Source organism: Podarcis filfolensis, assembly GCF_964270895.1.
Source record: "Podarcis filfolensis genome assembly, chromosome: 17".
NCBI lineage: Eukaryota > Metazoa > Chordata > Lepidosauria > Squamata > Lacertidae > Podarcis > Podarcis filfolensis.
In genome coordinates this window covers 19,692,485-19,703,866 of record NC_139621.1, presented here as the reverse complement: position 1 = coordinate 19,703,866, position 11,382 = coordinate 19,692,485, and the positions used below count along the sequence as shown (strand labels likewise).

Here is an 11,382-nt window from a genome sequence, read left to right as displayed (position 1 = left end):
GGAGGGTTAAAAGCAGAAGTGAATGGAGCCATGGTTGCTATGCACAGCCCTCTCTATCCAGGCAAGCAAGCGTTATTATCCAAGCTCAAGACACATTCCAATCAGAGGAAAAACACGTGAATCAGAGACCGTGAGAGGTGTGGCCTGGGGACAGAGGTTTTGGCCAGATAAGAGGGCCTGGAGAGTTGCATTTGGCCTCCTGGCCTGAGATCCCCCCACCTAGGTTAAACGATTGCAATCACAGAAGCGTTCAAAAGATTACCACCATCATCATGAGAATGTAAGTCAATCATACTATACTAGATCAAACAAATACATTTTTATTTACTTAAAAACCACTATGGAAGAACTCTTTGTTGCATTACACAAAATTCCCTGAGGTTTCTTCCTTTTTTTAAAAAAAAAAAAAATATGGAATATGAAATCCTTGATCACATAGAAGATGTATTTCTGTCATGGTCAGACGGCTGCATCTGTTTATCCTGGTACCTGCTGTCGCTTTAAACCTTATGCTACTATGATTTCGGTTAATACGGAACCTAAACAAAAACAATACACGTAAATAGTCTACAAAAAAGAAAATATATTTCATGTACAACCTGTTTTAAAATCAACTTCAAAGCAATGTACAAATGTGCAATGTATTCGACCAAAAGCAATTAAAAAATATACATTGTGAAACTGTCTCTTAAAATGCAAACATTTCCAGCCATTTAAACATAACGTGCTGTTACAAAACATGGCTACCCACAATTTCAATCCCACGTTCTCCTCCTTACGCCAATCCCCCAGCAGTTGCTTGCATAACTCTCTACTCTTACAAATAAAATAAAATGTCTTTACCAGAGGAAAAGACGCTGGCGTTTCCCATCTCTACTTAGAAACAAGAATTGCTGTTCCGTATGCCCATTGCACGTGTGAAACACACCTGCTTGTAAAACAGAACGATAATCTCCTGCACGTGTGAAAGGAGAGCTTCACACATACCCAAGAGCCATTAGATCAGCACTTGCCAGAGCACACAGGGGCACAAAATATTGGTAGACTGGAGCTCACCTGCTAAGTAATTGCAACTTTTGGAGGTACTTCTTAGCCTCATGCAAAACTCACATCGATGCACCTTCCTCCATTTTTGAGGTAGGTACATAAGTTCATAGCACATCTAAGCACGTTCTGCCATACGCCGAAGTACATTTCAAGTTTTCAGTCCATCTCCATAGTGGAAAGCAACAACCTCTTTCAATTGACGTCCCCCCTTTTTGATTTTAGGAAGTAAACATATTCTCAGCACCTTCTCCCAAGGAGGATACTTCTATCGCAAGTCACCAAAACAAGGCTTGGTGGGCAACCAGTGAGAGAAGAGGAAATACCCAGTGCCCTTCTGTTAAAGTATTCTCCGAAGCTGACAGCCAAATCATTAGGGGCAAGAAAGAGAGTCTGATGCTACTACCTGCTTGTTACTCTCCATGTTCCTAAGCTGGCAAATGCAAATTTGCGCCACTGAGCCTGGTGCGCAAGGAGTTACAGTGGCTTTATATATATTTCGCAACTTAGGCTGTTGTGAAAAGATGTAAGGAAAAATCACATGGCTATCCTTACACAGAGCCAAATTGTTCAGTAACCTGAAGAAGACTAGGACGGGCCAGATGGGTGACATTTGTTCTTCGTAACATTGGAAGCCTGCTTTTCTGTTTCAGTCTGACTGGGTCACCCAGTAAAAAGTTGAAGAGGGTAGAAAGGAAAAATGCAGCATCTGGGAAAGTTGGCAAGGCTAACAAAGTTTAGCATGGGGAACATATTAAGCTGCTGCCGATGACATGATTTCAAAAAACTGTGCTTAAGGAAACGCGGTCAGCGCTTGACATATCCACAACATACATAGGAAAATAGACTGCTATATATACTTGTTCATTTAAAAATGCAATTTTCAGCAGGTGTTTGTTTAAAAAAATATCTCTTCTTATTTGTTCCCTTTCCTTTGAAGTATTTACAGTACATCACACTGCCTGAACAGACATCTCTTCTCTGGCTGGCTTAGACAGGCACACAGAAGTTGCTTAAATGGCTATTTTTCTCTTTTTTAAAGCCTTTCTTCTACACATTAAAGCCGTGACGCCTTAACAAAGTAAAAAAAGTTTTAAAACTAATAAACAGCAACAAACCCTTTCATAAAACAGCGGCTCTTGTGCAATGCATGGAACAGGAGGCTAAATCGCTCATAGTTCACTGCAGGAAAAAGTCAAAAAGGTATTCCAGCGGCTTCTTTCTGCTGCTTTCTGCAACTCAGACTTACTCAGCAACGGCTTGCAGGGCACAAAACGCGTCTGCAACTGAGCCTCAACTTTGTACTGCTGCCGTGTTTTGAGCGGTTCTTGTGCTGGCACAGCATTGGGCAGTTGTATGACATAAAAGCTATCGCCAGGACCCATCAGCAATCTTCTCTCATCCTGACTGGTGCTTTGTGTTTCTCTGCTACACTTATATTATCCTTTTTATATAAAAAATATCTTTAAGTCTCTCACAGAATTGCATAACTGCACACACCTAAAGAAATGTTCATCTATGCAAAGGAACACACCGTTCCAAGCTACATGAAAGGTAGCCTCGCCTGGTATACCATCTCCTCTTACGGCAGGCAAAAGTGGACGAAGGTAGCAGGGGGAGGGAACAAAATAAGGGGTAGCGAAAAGAGGAACCCATGCACTGGTAATTCCATTAAGTGCAAACATTTGCTCTTTTTCAAAGTGGTGCAGCTGGAAGCGCAAAGTCTTCTGGTAGCTGTGCTACCAGAAACCCTGCAAGTCAACTGCTGCTGAAGAACATAGTCCTATATATAGCTCCTTAGAAGCAAGTCTCATTGGTCAATAGCAATCCACAGGTAAGCAGGCACACGATTGCAACCTAAATCACCCAGTCTTCTTATCTTTCCATAACTCCCCTGTATGACATCATCATTTTTTTCTGCAGTTGTCCTATTAGGCAAACCATGGTGATGCTTACTGATCACGCTGCACTATTCTGCTTCAAGATAAAGGGAAGGGGGGAAGCAATTCCTTTGCTATCAAAGTGCTTTTCATCAATGCATCGCGCTAGTATTCCCGATGAAGAAACTAAGCCGCATCCTTCGTCATCACGGGCAAGGTTGGATGGGATGATTTTGCTGCCGTCTCTGAATGGGTGCGGGATAAGCAACGATCTGCAACGTCCCGAAGAACAGGACACACTTGCTGTGCATGTCGGCAGGTCCCTTTGGGTGAATTCCAGCATGTTCACCCACCCATGCTCTCCCTTATGAGATCCACTCTCAGAGCAAGATCCCTGAAGGAGGGTCTCAGGCTGGCGCTGTTGTTCCAGCACTCCGTCATGATGGCATAGACCTTGGCAAGAGAGAAAACACCAGTATGAGATGAGCAGAAATAGAAGAAGAAGAAGAAGAGGAGGAGGAGGAGGAGGAGGAGGAGGAGGAGGAGGAGGAGGAGGAGGAGGAGTTTGGATTTGATATCCCGCTTTATCACTACCCTAGGGAGTCTCAAAGCGGCCAACATTCTCCTTTCCCTTCCTCCCCCACAACAAACACTCTGTGAGGTGAGTGGGGCTGAGAGATTTCAGAGAAGTGTGACTAGCCCAAGGTCACCCAGCAGCTGCATGTGGAGGAGCAGAGACGCGAACCCGGTTCACCAGATTATGAGTCTACCGCTCTTAACCACTACACCACACTGGCTCTCAGTGAGGTGCAAATAGTCGTGTGAAACCTGTCAGCAATCCCAGGCCAGCACATTTCTTCCATACCTTATGCAAATCCCCTCTCTTCATGGTTTCCACCATATACTACATCATCATCATAATTAGAATAATAATAATAATAATAATAATAATAATAATAATAATTTATTATTTATACCCCACCCATCTGGCTGAGTTCCCCAGCCACTCTGGGCAGCTCCCAATCGAGTGTTAAAAACAATACAGCATTAAATATTTAAAAACTTCCCTAAACAGGGCTGCCTTCAGATGTCTTTTAAAAATAGGATATCTGCTTATTTCTTTGACATCTGATGGGAGGGCGTTCCACAGGGCAGGTGTCACTACTGAGAAGGCCCTCTGCCTGGTTCCCTGTAACCTCACTTATCGCAACGAGGGAACTGACAGAAGGCCCTCGGCGCTGGATCTCATAGAATTTATATACCACCCTATACCCGGAGGTCTCAGGGCAGTTCACAGAAAAGATAACAATATATAAAATCAAAATAAGAACAATAACCCAATAACACCACCCTCCCCCCGCAAAAAAGAGCCACATTTTAAAAGGGTATAGGATGTCAATCAGGTCAACCAAAGGCCTGGTTAAAAAGGAACGTTTTTGCCTGGCGCCTAAAGTGTATAATAAAGGCGCCAGGTGAACTTCCCTGGGGAGAGCATTCTAGAGATGAGTTTGCCTATGCCTGACTTTAGCTATGTCTTTCTGATGAAGTTCCTCGTAAGTAGTGTGATGGCTTGGTTGAGCCAGTTTTGCTATTTTTATTAACATGACAACTCGTACAACAGGTGTGTGCCAGGTAATCACTTTAGATCAGTGGCAGGGCAGCAACCTGCAACTCTCCATATGTTGCTGGGCTCCCAACTACCATCAACCACAGCCAGCATTGCCAAATGGTCAGGGATGATGGGAACTGGAGTCTAGCAATATCTAGAGAGCCACACAGTTTCCTTCCGAAACGAGATGGTTTTGCAAGCAGAGAGCAAGGGTTGGCAGAGAGTTATAACAGTACTGGGGAGGGCCAGGTAGCAGTGAGTTCCACCAGCTCCTCGGTTTTCCCCATATCTCTTGTAAGCTTTCTCCCTCCACCATAAAATACATATTGGAAATATCAACCATCTTTAAGCAATCATGACGAGGAAACATTTCTCGAGGCAGTCCATCAGGCGGTCGTTTTACTTCAGCCACTTCTGAAAGTGAATTGGGGACGGGTCTGTACTTAAGTACTTAAGGCCATTCCCCTGTTCTCAAATGGGATCTATTTATGTTGTTGTTGTTTCTTACATTTGTATACCCGCAGGTCTCAGGGCAGTTACAACACAAAATCTTAATACAAAATCACAAAATGCATAATAAAAACAAAAACAACCCAATAATGGCCTCCACTTCCCCAACACATTTTTTAAAAAGGCATTGGATGTGAATCAGCCAAAGACCTGGTTGAGGAACGTTTTCGCCTGCCGCTTCAAGGTGTACCAATGAAGGCGCCAGGCAGATCTCCCTGGGGAGAGAATCCCACAAATGGGGAGCCACCGCAGAAAAGGCCCTGTTCTCGTGATGCCATGCTCCAGACCTCTTGTGGAGTAAAGCAATGTTTCATTACAGCTCTTTCAAAACTGCTTTTATGGCATTTTACGCAGTTTTCTTGAAAGGATTCTTGCCGTTTCCTTGATTTTGTTCCTAGATTCCAGTGTAGGCCAGCCGAACCAAAAGGACAATGATAGGCAGGGAAACATCCACTGTATAGCCAAGACTTATGTGGAACATCTACTTCACCAAGGATGTGGCTCCTGGTGATTGGGCGTTTGGTTTTTCTGGGCAATAAGCCAAGAGGAATTTGTTCATTTACAAGTAAGGTAAAGGTAAAAGGAGCCCTGACCATTAGGTCCAGCCGTGACCGACTCTGGGGTTGCGGCGCTCACCTCGCTTTATTGGCCGAGGGAGCCGGCGTACAGCTTCCAGGTCATGTGGCCAGCATGACTAAGCCGCTTCTGGTGAAGCAGAGCAGCGCACGGAAACGCCGTTTACCTTCCCGCCGGAGCTGTACCTATTTATCTACTTGCACTTTGACGTGCTTTTGAACTGCTAGGTTGGCAGGAGCAGGGACCGAGCAACGGGAGCTCACCCTGTTGCGGGGATTCGAACCGCCGACCTTCTGATCGGCAAGCCCGAGGCTCTGTGGTTTAACCCACAGCGCCACCTGCGTCCTCCACATTTACAAGTAGCTGTTTGCAAAAGCAAGCTTTGTAAACTGGAAATAACGAATGGATTCTAGATGGCATTGCACCTTCCACACTGGCTTTCTTGTTTCTAAAAAACTAAGTTGCTCATGAATGAGAAAGCCCAAGTTTTTGGTCTTACAAGAAAACTTTTGAAGGATGGGGAAACTGCCCACGCTACTAGGCTTCCAGGTAAACACGGGAGCAAGTGTTCTGCTATGGTCGTCTCTACCACAGGAACAATTCAGAGGCACACCATGACAGACAGCTACACCAAGTGAGAGACAAGCATGATAAAGTGATACATTCAGGTACCTCATCCGGGCATCCATCAGGTCTGAGCAGCCTTCCGTTATTCTTCAACAGCTCTATCAAGTGGAACACAATCATCTGGTTCTGCTTATCATTCCCAATCATGCGCATGAACTCCTAAAATAAAAATTCCAAGTTGAATTTCCATTAAGGTTAATGACATCAAAGCATCAAAGCATTACCTAGTTTCATAGGAGGAGCTATGCAGAAGGCGCACTAGTCTTTGTTGGATAGAATGCAATATGTCACAGAGGCAAACCTTTAAGGCCTATAGAACATCCCTCTTTCAAAAAAGTAAAAAAAGAGAAGTCTATGCCAATCTGAAGGTTTTGCAGACAGAAACTTGCTTTTATTTATTTGGAAAATTTATAGCCTGTTTTTCAACATTTGTTCTTGCAGTAGGTTAAAACTGATTTTTTTAAAAAAGAAACAAAAACAAAACTTGAGCAACAATAAAATACTATCAGAGTTAGATTTTTTAAAAAAGAGAGAGCTGGTGTTAATATATTTAGTTATAAAAGGCTTGCTTGTTTAAAAGGGCCAGTCTCCCAGATTTACATACACCAAACCTGGTAACTAATGCCAAATCTTGGAGCCAGCTACTGAAAAAGAGCTACTTAACAGGGGGTTGGGAAGACAAGGGAGAAGGTATTTCCTTCTGTTATTCTGGGTTCAGACTGTAAAGAGCTTTGCAATCTGTTGGCCTGGAGTCTGCATGTAGCGCTCAACCTCCTTCGCAATGGTTGCTCCAGCCAGAAGAGTACAAAAATGAATGGATGGATAGATGAAGATGGGGAAAAGAGATGCATGAAAGGTGTGTTTGTGTGTGTGGAGAGGAGAGGTCAGACAGGATGGGGAAAGAGAAAGCGTGTCCCACCCACATTGCTTTCACCCTGCTCCCCCCCACTGGTGGCATATTCCCCTTACCACTTTCTGCCCCAGAAGTAAATCTCAGCACCTTGAATTTAGGCTGGAAACACATCAGCAACCACAGTGCTAGGAATCTTTGCTACAAGCTCTGCGGCAATACTCTGGCCCTGCTGACATTTCCAAATGGCCCTCAAGGGCAGTCCCATGTGCAGCACATTGTGCTTAGAGCATCCCCCTCCCCAGACATTAAGATCTGCCAGGGGTGGGAGTGCCATCACTGGTGGCTTTTGTGAAGCAGCAGGGCATGGAGGGTCTTCTGCGTGGTGGCCTCCCTCGGTTGTGGAATGCCCTCCCTGCTACAAGACACATCTCCTTGGAGGGTGAGATCAGAGTATTACTCCCTCTGCAGTGTTGCTGCCGGTTTTGCTAACTTGTTTTTTTGGCTAACTTGTTTTAGGCTGCTGGTAATCTGAGAACACATGAAGTGTGGGCTACAAAAGCATATATAGTGGTACCTCGGGTTAAGTACTTAATTCATTCCAGAGGTCCGTTCTTAACCTGAAACTGTTCTTAACCTGAAGCACCACTTTCGCTAATGAGGCCTCCTGCTGCCGTCATGCCGCCAGAGCCCGATTTCTGTTCTTATCCTGAAGCAAAGTTCTTAACCTGAAGCACTATTTCTGGGTTAGCGGAGTGTGTAACCTGAAGCATATGTAACCTGAAGCGTATGTAACCCAAGGTACCACTGTAAATAACTGCAACTTCAGACGGCCCTAAAAGGCAGAAACAAACATTTTCAGGGAAAACGAGACCCTGCAGTATTTTGTGCTGATCAGCAGCTTGGAGGGAGGAGATTGTGCTCCTCAGCTGACCGCAGCTCAGCAGGAGAGAAGAGGGAAAGTGACAGATTCCTGTTGTTGACCTGTCCATAGAGAAAAAGACAAGTTTGTTTCTCCAAGGGTAGCTTGCTGTGTTTCTGTGCTGCACAGAGAGAAACAGGAGTCCCTTTCTCAACCTGCAGCAGAGAAGCAGAGAAGGGACTTTGACTCAACAAAATATGGCCTAAAGGTCCCCCACCCTCTCCTAAAGGGGATAGTCATAGCCCTAGACCAAGTATACACATGTAGGTTATCTACAAACCGCTGGGGGGCTTTTGTTCTTGTCTATATATGTGAAGAGTTCATAGAGGACCACACCAAAACTCCACATATCAGAAGCCACAGAAAACTTGTTGTCCGTCAGTGATTCTGGAGCATACCTATAGCATAAGAAGCCGGGGAGGGGAGGAGAGAAGAGAAAGGGGACAGGAGGGGGGGGGGGAAGAGATCTATAAAACAAAAACAATTTGACACAACACATTATACCCTTAACAGATCACTTCTGTGTCCAGGGGGGCTGTCTACCAGCTCCATCTGGTACGCCGGCTGAGACCCTACCTGCCTGCGCATTGTCTTGCTAGAGTGGTACATGCTCTGGTTATCTCCTGCTTGGACTACTGCAATACACTCAACGTGGGGCTACCTTTGAAAGTGACTTGGAAGCTACAACTAATCCAGAATGTGGCTGCCAGACTGGTGACTAGGAATGGCCGCCGAGACCATGTAACTCAGGTCCTGAAAGGTCTACATTGGCTCCCAGTACGTTTCCAAGCACAATTCAAAGTGTTGGTGCTGAGCTTTAAAGTCCTAAACGGCCTTGGCTCTGTATACCTGAAGGAGCATCTCCACCTCTCTTGTTCAGCTCCAAGGGCCTTCTGGCAGTTCCCTCAATGGAAGTAGTGAAGTTACAGGGAACGAGGCAGAGGGCTTTCTCGGTAGTGGCGCCTTCCCTGTGGAATGCCCTCCCATTGGATGCCAAGGAGATAAACAACTATATGACAATAATAATAATAATAATAATAATAATAATAATAATAATAATAGGTAGGTAGCTGTGTTGATCTGCCGTAGTCGAAACAAAATAAAAAAAATTCTTCCAGTAGCACTTTAGAGACCAACTAAGTTTGTTCTTGGTATGAGCTTTCGTGTGCATGCACACTTCTTCAGATACACTGAAACAGAAGTCACCAGACCCTTATATATAGTGTGAGGGTGGGGAGGGGTATTACTCAGAAGGGTGGTGGGAATGGGTGATTGGATGATAGGTGTGGTAAACCAGTTGACAACTGTTAACGGCTGCAATTGGTATTACAAGAAAAAGCAAGGGGTGAGATGGCTAAAAATGGCTTTATCATGTATAATGAGATAAGAATCCAATGTCTCTATTCAGACTAGGTCTCTCCATGGTTTTAAGTTTGGTAACAAGTTGCAATTCAGCAACTTCTCTTTCCAGTCTATTTCTGAAATTCTTTTGTAATAAGACAGCTACTTTGAGATCTTGTATAGAATGTCCTGGGAGATTGAAGTGTTCTCCTACTGGTTTCTCTGTCTTGTGATTCCTGATGTCAGGTTTATGTCCATTTATCCTTTGGTGTAGGGTTTGGCCACACCTATCAGCCAATCACCCATTCCCACCCCCCTTCTGAGTAATACCCCTCCCCACCCTCTCACTATATATAAGGGTCTGGTGACTTCTGTTTCAGTGTATCTGAAGAAGTGTGCATGCACATGAAAGCTCATACCAAGAATAATACTCTAGACTGAGTAAGTTTTAGATGCATTGCTTTATTATATTCCAAGGGCCAAATAATTTATGCAGTATTGCATTTCCCCCAAATCATTTGCCTTGTAATCAAGCAGCAGAGAGAAACATACCAAAATATGGGACTCTCTCCTGGTTCCTTGACTTTGTAGTATTCTTTGTCCTGAGGCAAAACTTTTGTCAAGCCAAAGTCTCCAATTTTAACTCTGTTTTCATTCTCCACCAAGATATTCCGTGTTGCTAGATCTCTGTGAACGTATCTTTTTGATCCCAGATACTCCATACCCTGTGCGTACACAAACGGTGTTATGAAATCAGTGTTGATGGGTTTAACAAATACTGACGGCAGAAGAGATGATGAGACATGTAATTAACGCCTGGCTGTCAGAATTCCCCCCCGCAAATGCTTATGAACATCCCACTTATCAACATAATCCTATGCTATTAGGAAACAACAGACAGGGAGGAATCGGCAGCAACTGTTCCTAAAGTTCACCATACATCTACCAAACTGTGACCCAAGTACCACTAGATGTCACCATTGTGTCTGCTGCAAAGCAACTGTGCAGAACGCTGAACTGCCCAGCAGCATTCTTGACCTTGCTGCATACAGCACTGACATTATAGACACACAGCTATCGTTTTGACCCTGAGAATAGCCTCATCCATTCCACTGATGCTTAGTCCTAGAAATTCTAACTCTTCTCTCTCAGAACCAAACATTTCTTTTACGTGTGTGTCTTTACACGATTCTCCTGTTTTCCGTCAACGGGGGACATTCCCTGCAAAATTGTTCCATTTCTTTACTCCTCCCACATTCATTTCTGCAAAATTCGCCTCGTGCATTGGACGAAACTTGGCCAAGAAATGCCCTGTGTGCCAGAAAAGGCTTGTTTATGTGACGGCTAAGCAGGCGAAATGGGAACTCTGGAGCACAACATGACAACATCTGCAGCATAAATCTGCTGTCACCTCTATGCTGTTTGCTGCCTGGCATGAGCGAGTGGAAGAGAAGAGGCAACAGTTGTGTTTTAGATTATCTCCAAGTTTCCTCCAACTTTATGGTTCTATGACCCTGCACTGTACTGGGAAGGAGAACTGCACACAATCTGCCTGAGCGTTTATAGAGTTTGCGGCAAACATCTGGTTCTCACACCACTTGCTCCCAGAACAGACTTCGGTAGAGTTCGAGATACCAGTAAAACGTATTACCTTACATATCTGAGAGGCATAATGCAGGAGTTTCTTATGATCCAACCTGTCTTTGTGCTTCTGGAGATAGTCTCGCAAACTTCCGTGGGGCAAGTACTCCATTATCAGTTTCAGATTTCTCCGGCCTTCCCAAACAAGTGACAAAAGAAAAAAAAAAGATTCAAAATCACGCTTTACAGAGCTTCCTTCATATAGCACGTTATAAGCAAAAGGCACAGACCATCTGCAGCATATATGCAGTGGAAGATTCCATTATGGTATTCTTTTGCCAAAAATCAAATTTAGCTAAGCTTGCTGTTTTCCAAATGCGTAGAAAGAAACTCTGAACAACTCGAAACAGCTACTTACACGAGGAAGATGTGTTTGATGAGT

The 11,382-nt window shown here is 44.2% G+C and overlaps 1 protein-coding gene across 2 annotated transcripts in view; it reads right to left on the bottom strand.

Moving 5' to 3' along the window:
• Positions 1-304: 304 nt before the first annotated feature.
• Positions 305-11,382, bottom strand: part of JAK2 (Janus kinase 2) — an 81,040-nt gene continuing 69,962 nt past the window's right edge. For both annotated transcript variants that reach the window (XM_083592920.1, XM_083592921.1), the window contains 5 exons: positions 11,011-11,135; positions 9,912-10,084; positions 8,299-8,416; positions 6,292-6,405; positions 305-3,377 (listed from right to left, as the gene is read on the bottom strand). In XM_083592920.1, the coding sequence (XP_083449046.1) occupies positions 3,270-3,377; positions 6,292-6,405; positions 8,299-8,416; positions 9,912-10,084; positions 11,011-11,135 (638 nt within the window). In that variant the 3' untranslated portion in view covers positions 305-3,269. The remainder of the gene's footprint in view (positions 3,378-6,291; positions 6,406-8,298; positions 8,417-9,911; positions 10,085-11,010; positions 11,136-11,382) is intronic.